We start from the raw sequence: 27,355 nt of genomic DNA, 5'->3' as shown, positions 1-27,355 counted from the left end.
CGATGCGGGCCGATCTGCCAGGGACGGTGTCCGGGCCCCTCCGCTGCACGCGGTGGCGCGGGGCGCGCGGGCCGGGCGGCGGGGCCGGGGCATGGGGGCTCCGGGGGTGGCCGGCGTCCCGGGAGCGCCCCCGCCTGTGGCGGTGGGGCCCGCGCTTGCTGTCCTGCCGGCCCGGCCGTGTCGCTCCCTCGGGGCCCGGTCCCGCGGCCCTCGCTGCCCGCCATCCCCCCGCCCCGCACGGGTGCCCGCCCGCACCCCCTCCGCTGTCCGGGGCCGTGGGTATCGTCCCCGGCCTCCCTGCTGCTGGCGTCCCCGGGCCCCGAGGGACCCTCGGGCCCCGAGGCGGGGAGCTGGGCCCGGCGGGTGGCACGAGGGGCGCGGGGACGCGGCGGGAGAGCTTCCTCCCGGGCCCTCGCGGCGCTGCGGGTTGGGGCGCGCGAGCGCCTGCCCCGCGAGCGGCCCGGGGCTGGCGTCCTGGGCGCCGCGGGAGCGCCCCCCACCCGGTGCTGAGACCTCAGGCGCTGAGACCCCGGGGAGGGCCCGGCGGCCGACTGCGTCCGGGTGGTTTCCAATTGCCCCGGGGCCCCTCGCGGTGGCGCGCGGCCCACCGCCTCTGCCGTCGGTGCCCCTCTCCGTCCGTCCGTCTGCCGATCCCCGGGCCGTGCCCCGGTGCGTCTTGCTTCCCCGCCCGCCCAGCCCCGCTGCGTTGCGCGTAGCTGCCCTCTGTCCGCCGACGTCGTTGCTGGGCGAGGGGAGTCCCGGTGGCCTCGCCCGAGCGCGGGTCGGGTCCCTCGGCGGGTGGACGCGAGGGCGCGTCGGCCGTCCCCGGACTCACGTCGGGCCCACGACGGGGGTCGCCCCCTCGCTCCTCCAAGCCGCCGCGGCGCGCTGCGCCCCTCGGGAACCGACGTGGGCGATCGGTCGTCCTCGCCGCGGGCGGGGCGGGTCGGTCGGGCGCCCGGTGGTCGCCTTCCCCCTTCCTCACTTCGTGGGTTTCTGCTGCAGAGCATCGCCCCGCGCCCGACACGCCCGGGTCCTCGTGCTCGCTTCTCTGGAGAAGGGCATGGCAACCCACTCCAGTATTCTTGCCTGGAGAAGCCCATGGACAGAGGAGCCCGGCGGGCTACAGTCCATGGGTCACTAACACTTTGATCACTTTCACGTGGAGCAGGAAGAAATGCTGCCGCCTTGTGGCCACTTTGGGCCTCTTGTGCCCACCAGGGCACTTGATACTCACCTGGCAGGCCTGGGTCAGTCAGTGTAGCCGCTCAGTCGTGTCCAATTCTTTGCGACCTCATGGACCGCAGCACGCCAGGCCTCCCTGTCCATCACCAACTCCCGGGGTTTACTCAAACCCATGTCGGTGATGACATCCAACCATCTCATCCTCTGTCGTCCCCTTCTCCTGCCCCCAATCCCTCCCAGCATCAGGGTCTTTTCAAATGAGTCAGTTCTTCACATTAGGTGGCCAAAGGATTGGAGTTTCAGCTTCAGCATCAGTCCTTCCAATGAATATTCAGGACTGATTTCCTTTAGGATGGACTGGTTGGATCTCCTTGCAGTCCAAGGGACTCTCAAGAGCCTTCTCCAACACCACAGTTCAAAAGAATCCATTCTTTGACGCTCAGGTTTCTTTATAGTCCAGCTCTCACATCCATATGTGACTACTGGAAAAACCATAGCTTTGACTGGATGAACCTTTGTTGGCAAAGGCCTGCGCGGATGTAAGGAAAAAACACCTGTCCTCAAATAATGCCCTCAGTTAGGTCCTGGAAAAAGAATTTTAAACAGCAGACAGTCCAGAGGGGGTTCACACTGTTGTTTTTTTTTTTTTTTTTAAGTCTCATGAACAGCCTCCACACCATGAAATCTTAGAGAAACGAAAATCAAAACTGCAAAGAGGCATCACCTCACACGGGTTAAATGGCCTTTGTCAGAAAGTGTACAAACAATAAATGCTGGAGGGGGTGTGGAGAAAGGGGAACCCTCTTACACTGATGCTGTCAATGTCGATTGTTAACAGGCAGGATGGAGGTCAGGGAGGAGGTTCTTTAAACAATAAAAAGTGATTGAAGTCACCACACTCTCTCCCCCCATACAGAAAGAAGAAACTACAAATCAATTAAAGAGCGAAATGGAAGAATGATGATGCTTTAACCCTTGATGAAAATACAGACATCATATGGTTTGACATGTATTGTAGCAAATTCCTATTTGAGGAAAGAAAAATAAAACAAAAGTCAACAGAAGGGACCTACTGATCTTAAAAGCATTATGGACTGTAAGGAAAACCTCACTGGAAGAAAAAGGTAACCCTCAGAATGGGAAAGAAATGTTTGCAACTGAAGATGCCCACAAGAAATTTATCTCCAAAACAGGCAAACAGCTCATTAGCTCATTATCAAAAATACAAGGAACCCAATAGAAAAATGGGTCAAAGTTCTAAATGGATATTTCTCTAAAGAAGGCATATATATGGACATAAAGCACATGAAAAAGAAAAAAAAAACCCTCAGCATCACTAATTATTGGGGCTTCCTTTTTGGCCCAGCTGGTAAAGAATCCGCCTGCAATGCAGGATACCTGGGTTTGGTCCCTGGGTTGGGAAGATCCCCTGGAGAAGGGAAAGGCTACCCACTCCAGTGTTGTGGCCTGGAGAATTCCATGGACTGTATAGTCTGTGGGGTCGCAAAGAGTCAGACATGACTTCACTAATTATTAGAGAAATGCAAATCAAAACTGCAAGGAGCTATCGGTTCACATGGGTCAGAATGGCCTTTGTCTAAAAGTCTAGAAACAATGAAGAGTGGAGAGGTTGTGGAGAAAAAGATCCCTCCTGATGCTGGAATGTAAATTGTGAACAGTCAGGACGGAGGACAGGATGGGGTTCCTTAACGGGCGAAAGTGAACAAGGTTACACCACTCCCTAACCAGTTACAGAAAAAGAAACTCCAGACCAGTTAAAGAGCTGGATGGAGGGGTAATTACTCTAACCCTCTTGAGGAAAATATATTAATAGCAGAACAGGCTTTGATAAAAATCACGGCAAGTTCTTTCTGGATCCACTCTTAGAATAATGAAAAACGAAACAAAACTGAACGAAAGGGACCTCATTATCGTCAGAAGCTTTTGCAGGCAATGGAAACCCTAAATGAAAGGAGAAGACAGCCCTCAAAATGGGGGGCAATGCTTGCAAACGAACTTAAGAAGCAAGGAGTTCATCTCCAAAACATGAAGACAGTTCAGGCGGGGGTGGTGGTTTAGTCGCTAAAATCGTGTCCGACCCTTGTGACCCTATGGACTGTAAAGCCTGCCAGGCTCCTCTGTCCATGAGATTCTCCAGGCAAGAATGGTGGAATGGGTTGCCATTTCCTTCTCTAGGGGATCTTCCCAACCCAGGAAGCAAGCAACCTAATACAAAAACGGGCCAAAGACCTAAGTGGACATTTGTCCAAAGAAGGCAATGGCCTGTGAAGAGGCGCTTAGGATGACTGTTAGAGAAATGTCAACCAAAACGGCAAAGAGGTGTCTGCTCACACCCCTTAGAATGGCCATCTTCCAAAAGATCTACAGAGATAAAGTGCTGCCCAGGGTGGGCAGAAAGAATCCTCCTACAGTGTGGGCAGGGATGTAAAGGGGTGGGTGCCTGCAGGAAAGAAACAGTGTGGAGACACCATGAAAGACCAAATACTGCGTTACCACCTGCAGCGGCAAACCTGCCTCTTGCCCTAGATCCGGAGAAACTCGTAATTTAAAGGGATACGTGCACTGCTATTTCCAGGACAGCACTGTTCACAATATTTAAGACAGAGCATCAAATCAAAATGTCCATCAACAGAGGAAAAAAGCGTAACTGGTCCATCCAGACATGGGAATGCACTCAGCCATCCGAAAGAGGGAAGACATGCTTTGGAAGCAGCATGGTTGGATTGAGAGATTTATCATTCTGAGTGATATCAGTTAGAAAGGGAAGGAGAAATAACGTATCACTTAAACATGGAATTAATTAATTCATCCAAATAAGCTAATATATAAACAGACTCACAGACTTAGAAAACCAACTTACGATTATTAAAAAAATGGTAGGGGAAGGGGGACATTAAGAGGGTGGGATTAAGTAAATACACGCTAATTATTATCAGATCATCCAAAAGAACCTACAGGAATAGCACAGAGAACTCTTGAACACACTGAGAGTACCTATTTCAGAAAGGACGCCCTCCCTCCAAAAGAGATATGCGTTTGTGTATAACTGAACCAAGTTCCTGACATCGAAAACAAACACATCGGAAATCAACTCTACTTCAGTAGAAAATTAATGCTCAGTTACCAAAGGCAAAACAAAGAACACCAGTGGAATGTGAAGAAATGCTGTTGCCTTCTGCTGCTGCTTTTGTAACAGCAACCGAAAAACCTATGCTGATGGGTGCGTCCTCACCAGGCCTGCGGGGAGGTAAGGAAAAACCCCTGTCCTCAACAGATGTCCTCGAGCAGGTCCTGGAAGAAGAGTTCAAAACAGGGCAGAGGGTCGAGAGGCCAAGCTCCAGAGGTCAGTTTTACTCACACTGTTTTTTAAAAAATCACATGAAAAGCCTCCACATCCTGAAATCTTATCGAAATGCAAATCAAAACTACAACAAGGAATCACCTAGATAGAGAGATATGCTCAGTTGTGTCCAACACTCTGTGACCCCATGGACTGTAGCTACCAGGCTCCTCTGTCCATGGGATTCTCCAGGCAGGAATACTGGGGTGGATTGTCATTTCCTGCTCCAGAGGATCTTCCCGACCCAGGTATCGAACCCAGATCTCTTGCATCACAGAGAGATTCTTTACCGTCCGAGCCCCCAGGGAAGTACCATCAGTTCAGTTCAGTTCAGTCGCTTAGTCGTGTCCGACCCTTTGGACCCCATGAATCGCAGCACGCCAGGCCTCCCTGTCCATCACCAACTCTTGGAGTTTATTCAAACTCATGTCCATTGAGTCAGTGATGCCACCCAGTCATCTCATCCTCTGTCATCCCCTTCTCCTCCTGCCCCCAATCCCTCCCAGCATCAGTCTTTTCCAATGAGTCAACTCTTCATATCAAGTGGCCAAAGTATTGGAGTTTCAGCTTTAGCATCAGTCCTTCCAATGAACACTCAGGACTCGTCTCCTTTAGAAGGGACAGGTTGGATCTCCTTGCAGTCCAAGGGACTCTCAAGAGTCTTCTCCAACACCATAGTTCAAAAGCATCAATTCTTTGGCTCTCAGCTTTCTTCACAGTCCAACTCTCACATCCATACATGACCACTGGAAAAACCATAGCTTTGACTAGACAGACCTTTGTTGGCAAAGTAATGTCTCTGCTTTTTAATATGCTGTCTAGGTTGGTCATAACTTTCCTTCCAAGGAGTAGGGTCTTTTAATTTCATGGCTGCAATCACCATCTGCAGTGATTTTGGAGCCCAGAAAAATAAAGTCTGACACTGTTTCTACAGTCTCCCCATCTATTTCCCATGAAGTGATGGGACCAGATGCCATGATCTTTGTTTTCTGAATGTTGAGCTTTAAGCCAACTTTTTCACTCTCCTCTTTCACTTTCATCCAGAGACTCTTTAGTTCCTCTTAACTTTTTGCCATAAGGGTGGTGTCATCTGCATATATGAGGTTATTGATATTTCTCCTAGCAGTCTTGATTCCAGCTTGTGCTTCTTCCAGCCCAGCGTTTCTCATGATGTACTCTGCATATAAGTTAAATAAGCAGGGTGACAATATACAGCCTTGATGTACTCCTTTTCCTATTTGGAACCAGTCTGTAGTTCCATGTCCAGTTCTAACTGTGGCTTCCTGACCTGCATACAGATTGCACAGGAGGCAGGTCAGGTGGTCTGGTATTCCCATCTCTTTCAAAATTTTCCACAGTTTATTGTGATCCACACAGTCAAAGGCTTTGGCATAGTCAATAAAGCAGAAATAGATGTTTTTCTGGAACTCTCTTGTTTTTTCCATGACCCAGCGGATGTTGGCAATTTGATCTCTGGTTCCTCTGCCTTTTCTAAAACCAGCTTGAACAACTAGAAGTTCATGATTCATATATTGCTGAAGCCTGGCTTGGAGAATTTTGAGCATTACTTTACTAGCGTGTGAGATTAGTGCAACTGTGTGGTAGTTTGAGCATTCTTTGGCATTGCCTTTCTTTAGGATTGGAATGAAAACTGACCTTTTCCAGTCCTGTGGCCACTGCTGAGTTTTCCAAATTTGCTGGCGTGTTGAGTGCAGCACTTTCACAGCATCATCTTTCAGGATTTGGAATAGCTCAACTGGAATGCCATCACCTCCACTAGCTTTGTTCATAGTGATGCTTTCTAAGGCCCACTTGACTTCACATTCCAGGATGTCTGGCTCTAGGTCAGTGATCACACCATCGTGATTATCTGGGTTGTGAAGATCTTCTTGGTACAGTTCTTCTGTATATTCTTGCCATCTCTCCTTAATATCTTCTGCTTCTGTTAGGTCCATACCATTTCTGTCCTTTATCAAGCCCATCTTTGCATGAAATGTTCCTTTGGTATCTCTAATTTTCTTGAAGAGATCTCTGCTGCTGCTGCTGCTAAGTCGCTTCAGTCGTGTCTGACTCTGTGTGACCCCATAGATGGCAGCCCACCAGCCTCCCCTGTCCCTGGGATTCTCCAAGCAAGAACACTGGAGTGGGTTGCCATTTCCTTCTCCAATGTATGAACATGAAAATTGAAAGGGAAGTCACTCAGTCGTGTCTGACTCTTCGAGAACCCATGGACTGCAGCCTACCAGGCTCCTCCATCCATGGGATTTTCCAGGCAAGAGTACTGGAGTGGGGTGCCATCGCCTTCTCCAGAAGAGATCTCTAGTCTTTCCCATTCTGTTGTTTTCCTCTATTTCTTTGCACTGATAGCTGAGGAAGGCTTTCTTATCTCCTCTTGCTATTCTTTGGAACTCTGCATTCAGATGCTTATATCTTTCCTTTTCTCCTTTGTTTTTCGCTTCTCTTCTTTTCACAGCTATTTGTAAGGCATCCCCAGACAGCCATTTTGGTTTTTTGCATTTTTTTCCCATGGGGATGGTCTTGCTCCCTGTCTCCTGCACAATGTCACGAACCTCCGTCCATAGTTCATCAGGCACTCTATCTATCAGATCTAGTCCCTTAAACCTATTTCTCACTTCCACTGTATAATTATAAGGGATTTGATTTAGGTCATACCTGAATGGTCTAGTGGTTTTCCCTACTTTCTTCAATTTAAGTCTGAATTTGGCAATAAGGAGTTCATGATCTGAGCCACAGTCAGCTCCCAGTTTTGTTTTTGCTGACTGTATAGAGGGAAGTAACATAAGCAGACACAAAAGACCACACATACATAGCTTGACTCCAGTTATAAGAAACACCCAGAGCAGGGCAGTTCACAGAGACAGAGAGTACATCGGGAGTTATCAGGGGCTTCAGGAAGGGAGGACAGGGCGTCACTACCATTTTAGATTCTCTACGGGGTAAAATGCATGGAAACTGGAGAAGTGTTTTGAACAAGCTGCTCATACGGAGTATTACCTGACAGATCTCTGTAATGGATGGTTTGGTGAACTCTTCTTTGGAGCAGTGATGTGGGTCAGACACTCAGCCCTAAAGCCCTGAAGAGGGAAAGAGCCTGGCATTGCAACCAGAAAATGTGAGCAGAAAAAGATGGGCGTGGCTGGAATGAGCTGAGCAGAACCCTGACTGCAGACTGCAGGGGCGGGGTCAGGACGCACCAGCCTTGGGGGCTGATTCTTTACTTTCAGTTATAATCATAGATGTATCTCATTAAACATATAAAGTATATGTATGTGTGTAGTTGAAGGATCCTGGTGGCTCAGTGGTAAAGAATCTGCCTACAATGAAGGAGACCAGGGTTTGATCCCTGGATCAGGAAGATCTCCTGGAGAAGAGAATGGCCACCCGCTCCAGTATTTTTTTTTTTTTTTGCAGTTGAGTTCCTTTTCCTGACAACCCCCTCAACCACCCTGACTCCAATATTCTTGCCTGGAGAATCCCATGGACAGAGGGGCCTGGTGGCTTCAATCTCATGGCGGTCCATGGGATTGAAAAGTTTCAGACTCGACTTTGAGTGACTAACACTTTCACTTTTTTCATAGTTTATTTACAATGCTGTGTTAGTTTCAGGTGTACTCACAACAATTCAGTTATGCATATATATATTCCTTTATATACATATATACATACACATTGATTCTTTTCCAGCTTCTTTTCCCTAGTAGGTTACTGTTGATACAGATATTGAGTCGAGTCCCCTGTGCTATATACTAGCTCCTTCTTGTTTACCAATTTTTTATTGTAATTCCTCCCTTTTTTCTGGCTGCATTGTGCAACACGTGGGATCTTAGTTCCCTAATCCAGCCTGTGCTATCTGCAGTGGAAGCGTGGCGTCCTAACCACTGGACCTCCAGGGAGGTCCGTGTTTACCTGTCTTATAGATGGTAGTAAGTATATGTTAATCCCAAACTCCCAGCTCATCTCCCTCCACCACCTGCTGTCCCCTTTGGTAACCATACGTTTGTTTTCCATGTGAGCATTTCTGTTTTGTAAATAAGTTCATTTGGACCAGGTGATTTTTTGAAGTGGGGAGGAGAGAGCTATCTTGTGCATTAACCACTAGATGTCACTAGCACAATGCCCCATCCAACTGTGGGACAACCAAAAAAACATCTTCAGACGCTGCCCAATGCTCCTGGGGAGTGGACAGAATCACCCCAGTCAAGAACTGTTGGGTTACATCATTCAGGGACTAACAGGGCAAGATAGACTTGGGTGCACAGACATCTTTTTATAATGCTGGAGAAGACTCTTGAGAGTCCCTTGGACAGCTAGATCAAACCAGTCAATCCTCAAGGAAATCAACCCTGAATATTCATTGGAAGGACTGATGCTGAAGCTGAAGCTCCAATACTCTGGCCACCTGATGCGAAGAACTGACTCGTTGGATAAGACCCTGATGCTGGGAAAGACTGAAGGCAAAATGTGAAGGGGACGACAGAGGATGAGATGGTTGGATGGCATCACTGACTCAATGGACGTGAATCTGAGCAAACTCTGGGAGGTAGTTAAGGACAGGAAGGCCTGGCGGGCCTGGCGTGCTGCGGTCCGTGGGGTCACAAAGATCTGACGGGGCTGAAGCAACTTAGCATGCACGCAAAATCAGCACAGGAGTTAAGATAGCCTGATTAGACGAACGAAAGGGAAGCGCTTTTCTCTCCCTCACTGGACAACACACACACACACACACACACACACACACACACACACACACACACACAAGAAAGCAAGTGGCCCAAAATGGCTGTGGTAGCCACCTCCTGACCCTCCACCAAAGAGATTGTGTCAGCTTCCTCCAGCCGCTGTAACAAATACCGTTACCTTGATGACTTGTTGAGTTGCTAAGTTGTGTCCAACTCTTTGTGACCCCATGGACTGCAGCTTGACAGGCTCCCTGTCCTTCACTGTCTCCCATGGTCTGTCCATTGAGTCAGTGATACCATCCAACTGTCTCATTCTCTGTCGTTCCCTTTTCCTCCCGCCTTCAATCTTTCCCATCATCAGGGTCTTTTCCAATGGGTCAGCTCTTTGCATCACATGGCCAAACTCTTGGAATTTCAGCTTCAGCATCTAGGTTCCTCTAGGGTTGACTGGTTTGACTGACTTGGTGACCTAGAACATAAATGTATTCGCTCACAGTTCCAGAGGCTGGATGTCCAAACTTAAGGTGTCAGAGCCAGGGGCGGGGGTGGGATGGGGGACACACCCTCAGAGGCTCATGCCTTTTGCAGCTTCTGGGGCTCCAACCACTCCTGGGTTGGGGCTGCATCATCCCTGTCTCTGCCTGCCCTCCCCTCATCTCCTCTTCCTCTGTCCTCTGTCTTCTCTTCTGAGGACACTTGTTGGAGCGAGGCTCCGCCCGGATAATCTAGGACAGTCTCATCTCAAGACCCGTACGTACATCTGCAAAACCTTTTTCCGGGGACTCCCCTGGTGTCCAGTGGTTATGACTTCACCCTCCAATGCAGATGGTGGGGGTTCGATCTCTGGCCAGGGAGCTAAAATCCCACATGCCTCGGGGCCAAGAAACCAGAACACAAAAAACAGAAGCAATATTGCAACAAATTCAATAAAGACTTAAAAAATGCTCCACATTAAAAAAAAATCTTAAAAAACCCCCCTTTTCCAAATTAGCTCCATTCACAGGTACTAAGGGGAGGACCAGGCATATCTTTTAGGGGAAGCACCTCTGTTCAACCTGCCACAGTGACCTGATTTGGGGTGATGTCATCCCATGGGTGGAGGAGCCTGGTAGGCTGCAGTCCATGGGGTCGCTAGAGTCGGACACGACTGAGCGACTTCACTTTGATTTTCACTTTCATGCATTGGAGAAGGAAATGGCAACCCACTCCAGTGTTCTTGCCTGGAGAATCCCAGGGACGGGGGAGCCTGATGGGCTGGCGTCTATGGGGTCGCACAGAGTCGGACACGACTGAAGCGACTTAGCAGCAGCAGCAGTAATTGTCGGACCTGCATCTTGCAGGAGGAATCCTCAGGATGTTACTGAACCCAAAGCCTGCTACACCCCTGGGCTTATACTTCTGTGAAATGGAATTCCTTCTCCCTTTTGCCTGGGGTGAAGGTCAGCTCAGCTTAAACACCTTTTAAAAAATTGGAATATAATTGCTTTACAATGTGGTGTTAGTTTTTGCTGTACAACAACATGAGTCATATATACATATATCCCCTCCCTCCTGAACCTCCCTCCACCCCCATCCCACCCTCTGGGTCGTCACAGAGCACCGAGCTGAGCTCCCTGTCTACACAGCAGCTTCCCACTAGCCATCTATTTTACACATGGTCGTGTGCACATGTCAGTTCAGCTTAACCCCTTCATGTCCCGTGACTGGCAGCCCAAACCATCCCGACACAGTTCTCAAGCCCCAAAGGGCAGCATGAAGGATGTGACCCCGGCCTGGTCTCTCGTGGTGAAGAGCCCATCCGAGCACCGCCTTCCACGGTGGGCCCTGGGTCTGTGCACGACTTTGCCGCTGTCTCCTCTCTGGGCTGCTTCTGCGGGTTTGGGTTTTGTTTTGCCCGTCTTGTTGTAGATCGGTTTGATTGTCTTCCATCCGTCTGAAGGTTGTAGCTGGGTTTGTGAACCACCTCAAAGCCTTCAGAGAAGCAGTCAAGGATGAAGCTGATGTGTGACTCCACACTTGTGGTCTTCGGGGTTTCTCAGTTTCAGAAAGGAAGCGGATGTTGGTTGTGAAGGTTTGTGGTTAGCATCAGCTGTGAGCCGCAGGTTGCTTGCATGTATGTAATAGACAAATCTCTGTGTGGTCAGAGGTTCTCACGGACATTTGGACCTATAACCCTCCCCCAGAAAGAGAGTGGGCTGTGGAATCAGACTCTGAGTTCCAACCCCTCTTCTTGCTAACACACCCCAAGTTTTTTTTTTTTTTGCAAGCAGATAGTGGGAATTTTTGATTTTAAAAATCTGTTCTTTTCAGTTGACTTGCTTGCAAACGACCCTGGTGAAGCTGATTCCTCTTAATTTAAGCAGAAAGGATCTTTGCTTAAGGATTTTGTAAAGAACAGTGTGGTCGGCACAAAAGTGGGTGCCCCCAAAGGTGTTCACATCCTAATCCACAGAACCTTCTACTTTACAGGGCAAGGGGGGAGCGAGGTGGATGATGGGTTCAAGTTCCTAAAAGCCAATGTCAAAGGAGGAAGACGATCCTGGATTGTCTGGATGGGCCAAGCGATATCAAGAGTCCCGGAGAGGATTATTGAGAATCCCTTAGACTGCAAGGAGACCAAACCAGTCAATCCTCAAGGAAATAAGTTCTGAGTGTTCATTGGAAGGACTGATGCTGAAGCTGAAGCTCCAATACTTTGGCCACCTGATGGGAACAGCCAACTCATTGGAAACTCCTGATGCTGGGAAAGATTGAGGGCAGGAGAAGAAGGGGGCGACAGAGGATGAGATGGTTGGATGGTATCACCAACTCAATGGACATGAGTCTCAGCAAGCTCTGGGAGATAGGGAAGAACAGGGAAGTCTGGTGTGCTGCAGTCCATGGGGTCGCAAAGAGTCAGATACGACTGAGCGACTGAACAACAACTTCTGCGCTGGCAGGCAGATTCTTTCCCATTGAGCCGGCAGGGAAGCCCTACTGATGTACTTTTCCCCTTTCTTTTTAAAACGTTAATTTATTTGGCTGTATCAGGTCTTGCTTGCAGCCTGTGGGGTCTAGTTTCCTGACCAAGGATGGAACCGGGGGTCCCCTGCATTGGGAGCTCGGAGTCTCAGCCACTAGACCACCAGGGAAGTCCCCAGTGTACTTTCTGACTCTGTGGATTGCACTGACCCATTGGGGTTTTGATATGCAAGCCCTTAATGAATGTAGGGGGCTACTGGAAGTAGCAGAAGACAGATGATGCCTCACGAGGCAGACTCACTGGGGCCCTGGGCTGGTGACCGGAGATAAGCCAGGCTTCTTGGAGCTTGTGTGCAAGTCACGCTGTGGCTCTGGCTTGATGAGTGCCAACTAGGGAAAGCCAGGCTGATGGGGGAGGAGGAGAGGGCCCTTCACCCCCGCCGCAGCCTGTGTCCGGCTCCAGCCCCCACCCAGGGCTTCCCTCCTGGGTTGCAGAGCTCAGGACAGGCGAGGAACCATGTCCCCAGTCCTGTCTGCCCTCTTCTGTCTTGGTGAGTCATTCTGGAAAATGCTGAGGGACAGGCAGTGGGCTAGGAGACAAAGAATGCTTTTTTTTTTTTTTTAATTGCACCAGGGCAAGAGGTAACTTTCAGGGCAAGAGGCGACCTACAAGCATCACCTCACTTATTTGCTGGGTGGGAAAACTGGGACCCAGGGCGATGCTGCTTGTGTGAATTATTGTAGTTTATTCATGGCTGGGTTGATAAATGAATACAGGTCTCAGATACATATAATATATATATATATATATATATATATATATATATATATATATATATTCTTTTTCAGGTTCTTTTCCCTTATAGGTTATTACAAAATATTGAGTAGCGTTCCCTGTATTCTATAGTAGGTCCTTGTTGTATTATAATTTTTAATTTTGTTTGAGGTGGATTTGATATCAGTGCTAGATTATAGATTTAGCTTGTCAATATCCCTTAAGGTTCTGGTGCCAACAATTTTGCTGTTTGTGACAATGTGATTGGACTTTGAGGGTATTATGCTAAGCAATATAAGCCAGATAAACAAATATTGCAGGATCCTACTTATACACGGAGTCTCAAAAGGTCAAACCCACAAGAGCAGAGAGTAGCTTGTGATTGCCCAGGCTGGGGACAGGCGGTTGAGGTGGAGGTGCGGGTAATGGGGAGGTAGATGATGTGGGTCAAAAGGTACAATCTTCCACTTGTAAGATGAAATCAGTTCTGGGGGTTTAAGTCGTAACATGGTGACAGTAGGTAACCATTCTATAGCACGTACCTGAAACTTGCCAAAAGAGTAGATTTAGATTTCTCACCAGAAAAATACCCCAAAAGATATTTAATTATGTGAGGTGACAGATGTGTTAACTAGCTTGATTGTGGTAATTATTTTACAGGGCATCACCTTGGATATGTAAGATTTTTATTTGTCAGTCCATCTCAATAACGCTGGAGTAAGAGTCTCCTGTAATAGGACTGGTGCGGAGGCTCAGATGCATTTTTTGAAGTCTCCTTCTTATCAAGCTCTATTCTGGGCACGTCTGCGCATGATTTCCTTGTTTCTTCAAAGGAGTTTTATCACGGAAAAGGACAGAGGCTCCCGGGGCTAAGCAGGAAGGGAGAGCAGTTGTGTTATCGGGGATAAGAGTGCATACTGTGAAGACAAACTGCCCCTCAGTCACTCAAGCCTTTATCCACCCTTGAAAGAACTCATGGAGCTCTTGCACATGCATTATTCTGTGCTTTTATTTTATTTTTGGCTGTGCTGGGTCTTTGCTGCTGCATGTGGGCTTTCTCTAGTTGTGGTGATGGGGGCTCCTCTCTGGTTGCGGTGCCCAGGCTTCTCATTCCGGTGGCTTCTTTTGTTGCGGAGCACTGGCTCTGGGGCCCGCAGGCTTCAGTAGTCGCAGCACCTGGGCTCAGCAGTTGCAGTTCCCAGGCTCTAGAGCACCGGATCAGTAATTGTGGTGCACGGGCTCAGTTGCTCCCAGGCACGTGGGATCTTCCCGCATCAGGGATCGAACCCGTGTCTCCTGCACTGGCAGGCAGATTCTTTACCACTGAGCCACCAGGGAAGCCCTACTCTGTGTTTCTAAAAAGACACTCATTTAATCCCCATCACGGCCTGATGAAGCAGGGCCTCCTGTTATTCCCATCTCACAGGTGAGAACACAGGCCCAGAGGGATTAAGTAACTTGTTTAAGGTCACGCAGCGACAGGCTCAAATACAAACTAAGGAATGTTAGCACCACATCCACATGATTTACTGCGAAAATGTGCTGCCCATGTTTAAATCTACCTCCTGCCAGTTGCAGGGCTATGGACCTCATAGGATATACTGTGCAAAAAAAAAAAAATTATTTGTTGTTTATCTGAAATTCAAATTTAACTGGGAGCCCTGTGTTTATTTTTTAATTTTGATTAACTGGTCATGCCTCAGGGCTTGTGGCATCTTAGTTCCCTGAGCAGGGATCGAACCTGGGCCCCTGCATTGGAAGGGCAGAGTCCGGGTCACTGGACCACCAGAGACGTCCCAGGCTGGCTTCTTTCACTTCAATCATGTGCTTGTGTATCTTTGAAAAAAAAATGACACACACACACAATAATGACAAAAGAAAGGCAATACTTGAAACTAACACAAGGTTATTAATCAACTATCAGTTCAGTTTGGTTCAGTCGTTCAGGCGAGTCTGACTCTTTAGGACCCCATGGACTGCATCACATCAGGCATCCCTGTCCATCATCAACTCCCGGGGTTTACTCAAACTCATGTCCATCGAGTCGGTGATGCGATCCAACCATCTCATCCTCTGTCGTCCCCTTCTCCTCCTGCTTTCAATCTTTCCCGGCATCAGGGTCTTTTCAAATGAGTCAGCTCTTCACATCAGGTGGCCAAAATATTGGAGCTTCAGCTTCAGAATCAGTTCTTCCAATGAATATTCAGGACTGATTTCCTTTAGGATAGACTGGTTGGATCTCCTTGCTGTCGAAGGGACTCTCAACTATATCCTCAATTAAAAAAAGCAAAAGCATGCAAGTTCGTCAGCTCAGTGTGCAGCATGCAGGAGGTGTGGGTTCACACGAGGTCCTGGTGACTGGTCGCTTGCTCTTTCCCCAGGGCTGTGTCTGGGCCGGGTGATACGCGTTCCGGAAGGTGAGTCCAGATCCGTCTTCTGGGTTCAGCCAGTGAGAAGGCAGGAGCTGGGGGAGGGACCGGGACGGGAGGGCTCTGTCGGAAGCTGAGCTCCTCTAGGATTTGCTTCGCTTCCAGGTCCTCTGTCCGAGCCCTCCCTCCAGGCCCTGCCCAGCTCCCTCGTGCCCCTGGGGAGGCCGGTGACCATTCGCTGCCAGGGACCTCCGGATGCAGAACTGTACCGCCTGGAGAAGCTGAAATCCGGGAGGTATTTTGACCAGGCGGAGATCTTCATCTCGGCGATGGAAAGAGACCAAGCCGGCCGCTACCGCTGCTCCTATCAGATAGGGATGCGCTGGTCCCCTCCCAGCAGCCAGCTGGAGCTGGTTGCTACTGGTAACCGGGGGTGGGCGGGGCTGGACGTGGAGCCTCAGGGCTGCGTGGTCCTCTGTTCTGGGCGCCAAGAGGGTGAAAGTGGCGGGTGATGAAGACCCTAAACCCAAAGTCCCAGGGCAAGGGCAGGGGGTGGGGATGTTGGGATTAGGGTGGGGCAAGCAAGATGTTGGCCTTGAGTGCCAAATTTAGGGAAAGTGCCCAAAACTCAGTAACCCACATAAATAATATGTTAATACAATATTTAAAAAAAACCACCCCCAAATCAATGCATAAAATCCAGGATGTTCACAATAGCACAATTTTAAATAAAGACAGATTCCTAGATTGTCATTCCAAGTCACATCCAAGCCTGACACGAGAGCAAAAAATGTGCACCCCTCTAGCCACGTTTATCCCTTAAAAAATATTTATTTTGTGGCCACACCCTTGGGGCATGTGGGATCTTAGTTTTCCATCCAGGAGTCCAACCACCTGGCCCCTTCAATGGAAAGGTGGAGTCTTAACCACTTTCTCTCTCTCTTTCTCTTTTATCCCTCTCCCCCAGTTTTAATATTTTTTAATTGAAGTATAGTTGATTTACAATGCTGTTAATTTCTGCTGTGCAGCAAAGTGCTCCAGTTATACATATCTTTTTTTGAAAAACACTTTCCCATTATGGTTTATCCTAGGGTGTTGAATATAGTTCTCTGTGCTGTACAGTAGTAGAACCTTGTTGTTTATCCCTCCTATATATAAATGCTTATATCTGCTAACCCCAACCTCCCACTCCATGCCTCTCCCAACCCTCTTTCCCTTGGCAACCACCAGTCTGTGCTCTGTGTCCATGAGTCTGTTTCTGTTTCACTTGTGTCATATTTTAGATCCCACATGTACTTGATATCATGTGCTACTTGTCTTTCTCTGTCTGACTTACTTCCCTTAGTGGGATTGTCTCTAGTTGCACATGGCATGTTGTTGCAAATGGCATTATTTCATTCTTCTTTGTGGCTATGTGGTGTTCCATTGTATACACGGACTGCATCTTCTTTATCCATTACTCTGCCAGTGCATATTGAGGCTGTCTCCATGTCTTAGCTATTGTGAATATTGCTGCTGTGAACATAAGCGTGCATATATCTTTTTGAGTTAGAGTTTTGTCTGTATATGTGTCCAGGAGAGGGGTTGCTGGATCATATGGTGGGTAATTCTGTTTTTAGTTTTCTGAGGAACCTCCATACTGTTTTCCACAGTGGCCACCATCTTTAATACTAAAGTTCTGTCCTTTCCCAGGAACTTCCCCCAAGCCCTCGCTCTCAGCTCAGCCCAGCACGGCGGTGCCCGCAGGAGTGACCGTGACTCTACGCTGTCAGAGCCAATATGGTTTTGACCAATTTGCTCTCTACAAGGAGGGGGACACCAGGCCCTTCAAGACACCGGAGAGGTGGTACCGGGCAGACTTCCCTATTGTCACGGTGACTGCAGCCCACAGTGGAATCTACCGATGCTATAGCTTTTCCAGCGCATATCCATACCTGTGGTCAGCCCCCAGCGACCCCCTGAAGCTTGTGGTCACAGGTCAGGGGTATAGACAAAATCTTTTCTCCAGCCTTGGCAGTCCCTGATGGAAGTTTCCAGGGGAGGGAGCATGGGAATTCAGAGGCATTGGAGGGTGTTTGAGTGTCTGGGTGCTGTGTAACAAGTGACCACAAGTTTGCTGGCTTAAATTTCACAAATGTATTACCTTACAGTTCTGGAAGTCAGAAGTCTGAAATGGGTCCTGCAGGGATAAAACCAAGGTGTCAGCCAGCCTTCCTTCTGGAGGCTCAAGGGGAAGATTCATTTCTGGTGCCTTTTTCAGCTTCTAGAATCACCTGTATCTCTTGGCTCCCATGGTCCCTTCCTTCATCATCAAAGCCAGTTTCATAGCATTTTCTAATCTTTCTCTTTCTCTCTGACTCTTCCACCTTCCTGCTTCGCTCTTAGGCTTTTAAGGACTCTTGTAATTGGACCCACTCAGATAATCCAGGATGGTCTTCCCAGCCCAAGATTTTCTTTTTTTTAAAAATGTGTATTGTAGTATAGTTGGTTTATAGGGCTTCTCAGCTAGTGTGGTGCTAGTGGTAAAGAACCTGCCTGCTAATGCAGGAGATATAAGAGACTCACGTTCACTCCCTGGGTTGGGAAGATCCCCTGGAGGAGGCCATGGCAACCCACACCAGTATTTGTGCTTGGAGAATCCCCGTGGACACATAAGCCTGGTGGGCTACAGTCCACCAGGTTGCAAAGAGCTGGACACAACTGAAGTGACTTAGCACACACACACATGGTTGATTTATAATATGGTGTTAACTTTAGGTGTACAGCAAAGTGAATGAGTTATATGTATATATATATATATATATATGCATACATATATTCACTTTACATTAATCAATCAGTTATTTTTATGTAAAAATTTTAATTTATGTATTTTTTCTTTTTTTTTGGCTGCACCTTGCGGCATGCGGGATCTTGGTTCCCTGACCAGGGACTGAGCTTGCACTCCCTGCAGTGGAAGCCTGGAGAAAGTGAAAGCCAGGAAAAAGAAAATTTAATACTGTTTTAATTTGAATGCTATGAATAATGCCTGGGTATTATTGCCTGGGAATGATGCTGGGAATAATGCCTGGGTGATTGGTCTGGGTAAACAAGCAGATAGCAAGGGTCATGGGAGAGGGAAGGGGCTGTTTTGTTCCCTTGGCAGTCCCCATTTGTCCCCACATAGGATGCCTGTCTTTCTCTGGATACAGTCCATGGTTTTTGCCTCCTCATCTGGTTCCCAGGAGACAAAAGCCACTTTTGTTCCCAGGATCTGTAAGATGGCAGGTCACAGGGATCCAGAAGAAGGGACAGGACTGCAGTTTGGCAAGTAGGGAAGGCAGCTACAGGGATCATCATTCATTAGCTCCAGAATGTGCTAGGTGTGCCTTTCAAATGCTGTTTAAGACTCACTACAGTCCAGTGATGGAAGCATCTGCATTTTTATTTTCCAGGTGAGGAAACTGGGTTTGCTCAGGAACCACACGTAACAGTGCACAGATCGCTCTCTCTCTCTTTTTTTTTCTTCCTGATTTCTCAGGGACCTCTGTGACCCCCAGCTGGCCGCCCACAGAACTGCCTTCCACTGTAACAGGTAGGTTTTGGAGCATTCACCCTGTGTCTGTGGTATAAAGGGACAGGAACCCTGTTATCCTTCTCCTCTTTGTCTAGATTTCTCGATATACTTGAATACTGGAGTGGGTTGCCATTTCCCCCTCCAGGGGATCTTCTTACATAATTACAGTACAACAGAAAAACCAGAAGTCTGACATTGGCACACTATATATGTATAGTTCTATGTCGATTTATCACACAGATTCATATAACTACCATTGCATTCAAAATACTGTTCCCAGGGAAGAAAACAAAAAATGCTATTCCACCCTCACAAAGATATTTCTCAGGGTCCCCGCTTTATAGACACCCCTCCCCTCCCATGATCCTTAACCCCTGGCTAATTTGTTCTTCCTAGATTTAATTTTGTCATTTTGAGAATGTTACATATAAACGGAATCATACAACATGGGACTTTTTGAGATTGTCTCCTCCCCCGCCCCCCATCATAATACTCGATGGACATGAGTTTGAGCAAGCTCCGAGAGTTGGTGATGGACAGGGAAGTCTGGCATGCTGTAGTCTATGGCGTTGCAAAGAGTTGGACATAACTGAGTGACTGAACTGATCATAATACCCTTGAGATTTTTCCAAGTTGTTGCATGAATCAATAGTGCTTCCTTTTTCAAAGAAAATTAAAAAAAAATTATTTGTCTTTGGCTGTGCTTGGTCTTCACTGCTGAATCGGCTTTTTTTTTTTTCCCTAGATGTGGAGAGCAGTGGCTACCCTCTAGTTGCGATACATGGGCTTCTTATTGTGGTGGCCTCTCTTGTTTCGGAGCATGGGCTCTAGAGCATGTGGGCTTCAGTAGTTGTAGCTCGTAGGCTCTAGAGCACAGGCTCAATAGCTTAACTGCTCCACAGTATGTGGGATCTTTCTGGACCAGGGATCGAACCCAGGTCTCCTGCATTGCAGGCAGATTCTTTACCACAGAGCCGCAGATTCTTTACCACAGAGCCAACAGGGAAGCCCTCACCTTCAGTATATACAGCCAAGAATATTTAAAAAAGTGTATTCACACAGAAGCTTGTATGTGAATGTTCATATAGTAGCAGAATTCACAATAGCCCCAACGTGGAAGTAACCCAATGTCCATCAGCAGATGAATGGAGCCATTTCTCAGGAAGCCACTCAGAAGTAGAATACGGGTTTATTTTGGGCTTTCTGAGTTTGTTTTTCCTCTGTGTCTGTGCAGTGTGTGGTAGATAAATGAGTTCCAGGAAACGGATAGCTCAGAAGGGGTGAGGGGAGTACGGACTCACTGAACAGACACGACATTACCCACTTTCTTATAATCTTCTTGCTTAGAATTCACAGAAGCCTCCAGGAAGCTGAACCACTCGATTGCGAACGAAGCCTCCACAACTGGTGAGTAACCAGGCACTCAGAGCTCGCTCTTCCATCATCTAAGGCTGTCAGCTTTCAGTCTGCTTCTCAAAACCACCTGACTCTTCCCAGGAAAGTCCTTGATTTGAGGGCGAGGGTGGGGTGGAGGTGGGCTCTGAGCATGGGGGCAGAGGAGCATTCTGGGAAACGTGGCTGCCTCCAAGATGGCGGCACCGAGGCTACCATGGGGACACCATTACTTATCCCTACACTGTGCTCTTCTTCTTTCCTAAATTTACTTTTAATTGAGGGACAACTGCTTTACAATGACGTGTTGGTTTCTGCTATACAGCAACGTGAGTCAGCTATACACATGTCCCCTCCCTCTTGAGCCACCCCCCCATCCCCAGCTCCGCTCTGTTTTTCTTTTTCATTTGGACTTTCTCCCACTTAGTGTGTTGCCACAAGAACTCTTCTACGTGGGTAGTAAGTTCTGTGCCGGGGTCCAGCCCTGGTGGACCCAGGGAAATAGAAGGGGAGACAGCTTCAGCGATCAGGATATGATAGAGTTAAAGATATAAAGAGTGGTTAAATAAGGATAGCTCAGTGAGAAAATTCAGTGGAGAAAAGAGGCTGAATAACCTGGTTTACGTGGAAAGCTAATAAAATTCCAAGACAAGGAATTTGCATCACCTACATAGGCTGCAGGCGTCCTCCCGTTCTCCCGAAGGAGAGGAGACACTAAGGCCTCCCTGGTCAGATCTTAGAAGCCCAGGCAAAATTAGTAGGCTTGACGAGCCTCCATGCTCCAGATGGGAATTCAGCCAGAAGGTGAGAGAAAGAATGACATCGGGAGACCAAGCTTCGGTGAACAAGGCCTGCACTTTATTTTCCAAAGTAGTTTTTATACCTTAAGTTGTGCGTAGAGGATAATGGGGGAAGGGGTAGAGTCAGCAGTAAGCCAGGCTTTTTTCCTGCAAACTTATCATATGCAAAAGTTTAGGTGATTTACATCATCTTCTGACCAGGAGGCCTGTTAACATTTTATGACCCTTTCTTCAGAAAACTTATTTTTCTCTAAAGGTGACTATTCTAAAGTCAGGTGCCACCCTCTGAAAGCATTAGATAAAGTTACATTCCTATAACAAGGAAAGAATTAACTCAAGTGTCCAAGGTTACAAACATTAAAGCTACTACTTACATTTCTATTCACCAATTATATTAATCAATACACTCCCAGGGACACAGTAGGTAAGGGATATGGAAACTTAGCAGCAAACATTGGCCCAACAAGTGAAAAACACTTCACCAATACAATTTCTAATCAATCTTTTAACTGCTCAAAGGAATCTGTATTTAGACAGTTTAGAACATCTCATGTCTCTCACGGTTGGGAGGCTGTGAACAATCACATGTGGCCAGAAGAACCTGTTAAGGCAGGCTAGAGGACTTCCAAAGGAGTTTGTAGGTTGAAACACTCTTGTCATGCCCAGGAACTTTATTAACTGGAGCTGTAAGTTAACTCTTTTTCAGAGAGAGGTGGTGGGGGACAGCCCCCCGTAAAGCCAGGGGTGTAGGTGAGAGCACAAAGCAGTAAAGTAGGCAGGCTCTGGTTTTCGGGGTAGATGCTCGAGAATTTCCAGGGGGACTCCTGAGCCTCGATCCCACCTTTGCGTTTGCCGAGCCTCCTTCCTCATGACCTCTGCCATGGGCGGAGTTCTTCACGCTGGCTCCCGGCAGTTCTGAATGTTTCTTTCTTTCTTTCTTTTTTTTTTTTAATTTGTTGGCTGTGCTGCATGGGATCAAACAGGGATCAAACTCACGCCCTCTGCATTGGAAGTGCAGAGTCTGAACCACTGGACCCTCAGGGAAATCCCTTTGGTGTGCTCTTCCAACTTGGCTCTGATCCATGTGTGTAGCCTTGTTCCCCTTGCTTCCAGGCTCGATCCTGTGCTTCAGGCCCATGTAGATCGTAGTTCTCTGGACACAGTACATCCTCCAGTCCAGTGCAGTTATGTTTCCCTCACACTGTTGTGCTCTTTGCCTTTGGATTCCCTAGGAAGTGTCTCCTTTTCCTTCAAGGCAGAAAACCTTGGCAGATTCCCTGAGGATTCCTTAGCTATCTTCATGGGGTCCACACACTTTAGGTTCCTGATTCCAGCAGGTACTTTCCAAGACTCTGAGGAGATTCTTCCCCATCCTATGTTCAAAACCCTTCTTGGTCCCCAGTCACTCTCAGGAGGATTAGGAAAACTGACCCATAGCTATTAAGTCATTTGTCAGATGGTAAAGAATCTACTTGTAATGCAGGAGACCTGAGTTCAATCCCTGGGTCAGGAAGATCCCCTGGAGAAGGCAATGGCAACCCACTCCAGTATTCTTGCCTGGATAATTCCATGGACAGAGGAGCCTGATGAGCTATAGTCCATGGGGTTGCAAAGAGTCAGACATGGCTGAGTGACTAACATTATCACTCTATCCACATCTAATAAGTGATGAGTCTGAGGTTCAAATCCGAACACTCTGACTCTGCAGTTTGTGTTGTTTACTCACTCAGTCATGTATGACTCTTTGAAACCCCGTGGACTGTAGCTTACGAGGCTCCACTGTCCATGGGATTTCTCAGCCAAGAATACTGGTATAGGTTGGCATTTCCCACTCCAGGGGATCTTTCCAACCCAGGAATTGAACTCGTGTCTCCTGCATTGGCAGGCGTTTTTTTTTTTTTTTTTTCCCCACCACCTAGCCATCAGAGAAGCCCTTTGTAGTTCATACTCTTCTTATAAACCTGGAATTCTGCCTCTCAATGCAGCTGTTCAGGATTGGGGTAGAAACAGGGGTAGAAGAGATGGTTCCACCTCTTTACACTTATCGTTTTTGATTCCCAGAAGCTTCTAGGAATATCACTGTCCTTCCAAAGGAGTCAGACCCTCCAACTGGTGAGTAAGTGTCCTTCTCTGGACCAACTTCATGCCCCCTCTAGCCCATGTCTTTACCCCAAACTGGCTGCTTTCCCTGCAAAGAAGCTGCAGCTCTCTGGTCTTGGGTTCTGGTGTGTCAGCTAAGAAGGGGAGGGGTAGTGTTAGCATATGGAGCTCAGAATTGGGCAAAGACCAGTGTGAAGGTGGAGATTATCTAAAAGGTCAGAAGAAGGGAAATTTCGTCTCTGTCCCACCCCTTATGACAGTCTCCTCTTCCACAATCAGCCAAACAACCAGGTAGTGTCTGTGTATGGGGAGAAGTATCAGAGGCCTGTGAAGGGGTGAGTGGAAGATGTGCTACTCAATGAATGGGGCTTATCTAGTCCTGATGCTTGGTGAGGATGGGAGGAATCCTCGAGGAAGAAGGTTGGCATCCTAGCCTGTTATTCTTCAGTTGTGTCTGACTCTTTGCAGCCCCATGGACTGCAGCATGCCAGGCTTCACTGTCCTTCACCATCTCCCGGAGTTTGCTCAAACTCATATTCATGGAGTTGGTGATGCCATCCATCCATCTTGTCCTCTGTTGTTCCCTTCTCCTCCTGCCCTCAATCTTTCCCAGCATCAGGGTCTTTTCTAATGAGTCAGTTCTTTGCATCAGGTGGCCAAAGTATTGGAGTTTCAGTTTCAGCATCAGTCCTCCCAATGAATATTCATGGTTGATATCCTTTAGGGTTGACTGGTTTGATCTCCTTGCAGTCCAAGGACTCTCAAGAGTCTTCTCCAACACCACAGTTCAAAAGCATCAGTTCTTCAGCACTCAGCTTTCTTTATGGTCCGACTCTCACATCCATACGTGACTACTGGAAAAACCATAGATTTGACTAGACAGACCTTTGTTCGCAAAGTAATGTCTCTGCTTGTTAATATGCTGTCTAGGTTTGTCATAGCTTTTCTGGCTAGTGGAGAGTAATAGGTTTTCAGATGAAGGATTTGGCTGTGACAAACCCAAAATGTGGCTTGGAGTGGGTCCTGGAGAGGAGCTTTTTTTTGTTTGTTTACTATTTATTTATAATTTTTATTTTTGACTGGGCTGGGTCTTAGTTGCAGCTTGAGGCATCTTTGATGTGGCATGTGGTTTTCTCTCTAGTTGTGGTTCTTGGGCTCAGTAGTCAAGCTCACAGGCTTGTGGCATGTGGGACCTTAGTCCCCTGACCAGGGATCCAGCCTGTGTCCCCCTGCATTGGAAGGCAGATTTTAAACCACTGGACCACCAGGGAAGTCCCAAGATTATTACCATTATTTTTTTGGATATGGACCACTTTTAAAGTCTTCATTGTATTGCTTCTGTTTTATGTTTTGGTTTTTCGGCTTTGAGGGATCTTAGCTCCCCAACCAGGGATTGAACCTGCATCCCTGGCATTGGAAGGTCAAGTCTTAATCCCTGGACCACAAGGGAAGTCCCCTTGGAGCTGGGCTTTTATCATCTGCTCCTGTCTCTTCTTGTTCCTCCAGGTCTTGCCCTCCAGCACTACACTAAGGGCAATCTGGCCCGGATATGCCTTGGGGCTGTGATTCTAATTCTCCTGGTGGGGCTTCTGGCAGAAGACTGGCACAGCCGAAGGAAACCTCCAATGATGCACCGGATCAGAGCTGCACACAGGCCACTCCCACCCCTCCCGCAGACCCAGAAACCACAGGGTCGTCAGGATAGGGGTCGACCAGATGGTCACAACCAAGGCTTCCGTCACTAGAATCTCAGGCTTGGCTGTGTCTAAGAGATTGGTTATGTGAGTTGGGAGGGGATCTAGCGTGAGTGGACTATGAGAGCCACAGTCTACTCACTGTTGTCTTGCTCGTTGCCTTTTTTTGGAGGAGGGGGGGAGCTGGACTGTGAGGCATGCGGGGATTTTAGTTATGTAACCAGGGATCGAACCCATGCCCCCTGCATTGGAAGGAAGAGTCTTAACCACAAGACCACCAAGGAAGTCCCTCCAGATGGACTAATTTTTTTCATTCTATTTATTTTTAATTGGAGGATAATTGCTTTACAATGCTGTGTTGGTCTCTGTCATACATCAACCTGAATCAGCCATAGGTATACACATGTCCCCTCCCTCTTGAACCTCCCTCCCACCTCCCACCCCTCTAGTTGTCACAGAGCACCAGTTTGAGTTCCCTGTGTCATACGGCAAATTCCCACTGGCTGTTTTACACGTGGTAGGGTATGTGTTTCAGGGCTTCTCTCTCAGTTTGTCCCCCCTCTTTTCCCCACTGAGGATTGACTTCTGACGTCACCCCCCCTCACAGATGACCCAATCCATCCTCTGCCCAAAACTCTCCCATGTGTCCCCGTTGCCCACCTGCCTTATGCTTTTTTTTTTTTTTTTTTTAAATTCTATTGACATATAGTTAATTTACAACGTTGTGTTAGTTTCTGGTATGCAGGAAAGTGAATAAGTTCCTGAGGTTTTTTTTTTTTTTTTCCTGGTTATCCCCAAATGTAAACCTCATGCTAACACTGTCTTAAGCTACCGTCTGAAAAAAAATCTTTTTTTGTTTCTTGGGTTGTACCTGACTCTTTCAGGCTTTTGGGTATTCTATTCTTTCCCCTTTGAATATAATAATAATTAAAACCAACATGTTAATGACTTGCCTTTATATTAGAAAAAAACTCCAAAGTCCTAAGCTTATCCTAAAGGTTTGGATGGACTGGTGGTTGACAGGGGTTAAGGCAAGGAAGAAATAGGGAGTATTTACTTGTTGGTCAGTTGCTAAGTCTTGTGTGACTCTTTTTGACCCCGTGGACTGCAGCACACCAGGCTTCCCTGTCCTTCACTGTCTCCTGGATTTTGCTCAGATTCATGTCCACTGAGTTGATGATGCCATTCAACCATCTCACCCTCTGGCACCCCCCCTTCTCCTTGGGCCTTTGGTCTTTCCTAGCATCAAAGGGTAATTACTTAATTGGTGATTTTTTTCTTTTCTAATTTTGCAGTGATGAAAACATTTTGCAACTAGGTAGAGGTGGTGGTTTCATAACAAAATGTACTAAATGGCACTGAGTTGTTCACCTTAAAATGGTAAATTTTATTTTACATGAATTTCACCTTAATAAAAAGGAAAAAAAAAAAAACCAAACAAACCCAACCTTACTCCCTGACATCCATCCCTGTCTGTGTGGGGTCACTTGTCCTAGGGAGATAAGTGACATAAGTCAGAAATACTTCCCTTTTCCTGTTGCTAGACTGTGGCACCTAGTTGGGTGCCCTCCTGCTAAACAGAAGCCTTTCTGTTGCTGACACAGTCTTCAAATGAAGTCCGGTCTGGCTCTCCCATGAATATGACTCTGGTACACATCTGGGGTTCCAGTTCCTACCAGAGTGAACCTCAGACCCTGACTTTGTTAGGGAACTTCCCCCCAGGAGCTGTGATGAAGATTGGCAAGATCTGGCCCCTCCCTCAACACTGCCAGCCCCCAGGTTGCCTGCCTTCCTGGAGACTCTGAGCTCAGAGTCCTCCCCCAGTGTGCCCTCTATGCCACTTGGGCTAGAGGAAACATCTAGAAGGAAGTAAGGTTTGGAAGAAAAAAAATTAGTGCTTAATAAAAAAGTAATTCTTATAGAAAATAACATTAAAAAGAATATATAGATGTATATATCATCAAGTCACTTTGCCGTACAGCAGAAATTAACACACCAATGTACATCAACTATACTTCAATTTAAAAAAAAGCAAAAAATAAAGGTTCTAATAAAAAAATAATTCTTGTACTGCTGCTTTAAGGAATTTGGGGATTTTGTATGTCACAAGGGAATTCTGGGGGCTGTAAGAAGAGCTATGCATACCATGAAGTTCTGTTTTCTGTGGAATCATTAAATCATTAACATGGAATCATTAAAAGTTAATCAGAGCAATGATGTGATCATATATGTGCTTCATGTATGTGTGTGTTAGTTGCTCGGTTCTGTCTGACTCTTTGCGACCCCATGGACCCCACCAGGTTCTTCTGTCCATGGTATTTCTCAGGCAAGAAAACTAGAGTGGGTTGCCATTTCCTCCTCCAGGGGATCTTCCTGACCCAGGGATCGAACTCTGGTTTCCTGCCTTGAAGGCGGATCCTTTACCTTCTGAGCCACCAGGGAAGGCCACTGAAGCACCCAAG

General features: G+C 47.5%; 1 protein-coding gene across 1 annotated transcript; it reads left to right on the top strand.

The window, feature by feature from the left end:
• Positions 1-12,600: 12,600 nt before the first annotated feature.
• GP6 (glycoprotein VI platelet) lies at positions 12,601-25,186 on the top strand. Its single transcript, XM_027514702.1, has 8 exons — positions 12,601-12,758; positions 15,364-15,399; positions 15,517-15,774; positions 17,044-17,328; positions 18,872-18,925; positions 20,255-20,314; positions 23,161-23,211; positions 24,706-25,186. Exons 1-8 carry the CDS (start codon positions 12,725-12,727, stop codon positions 24,942-24,944), a joined length of 1,017 nt encoding a protein of 338 aa, XP_027370503.1. The 5' UTR covers positions 12,601-12,724; the 3' UTR covers positions 24,945-25,186.
• Positions 25,187-27,355: the final 2,169 nt, after the last annotated feature.

Source organism: Bos indicus x Bos taurus, chromosome 18 (assembly GCF_003369695.1).
Source record: "Bos indicus x Bos taurus breed Angus x Brahman F1 hybrid chromosome 18, Bos_hybrid_MaternalHap_v2.0, whole genome shotgun sequence".
Taxonomy (NCBI): Eukaryota; Metazoa; Chordata; class Mammalia; order Artiodactyla; family Bovidae; genus Bos; species Bos indicus x Bos taurus.
The sequence above is the reverse complement of the archived record's forward strand: the minus strand, read 5'-3'. Positions and strand labels throughout refer to the sequence as shown.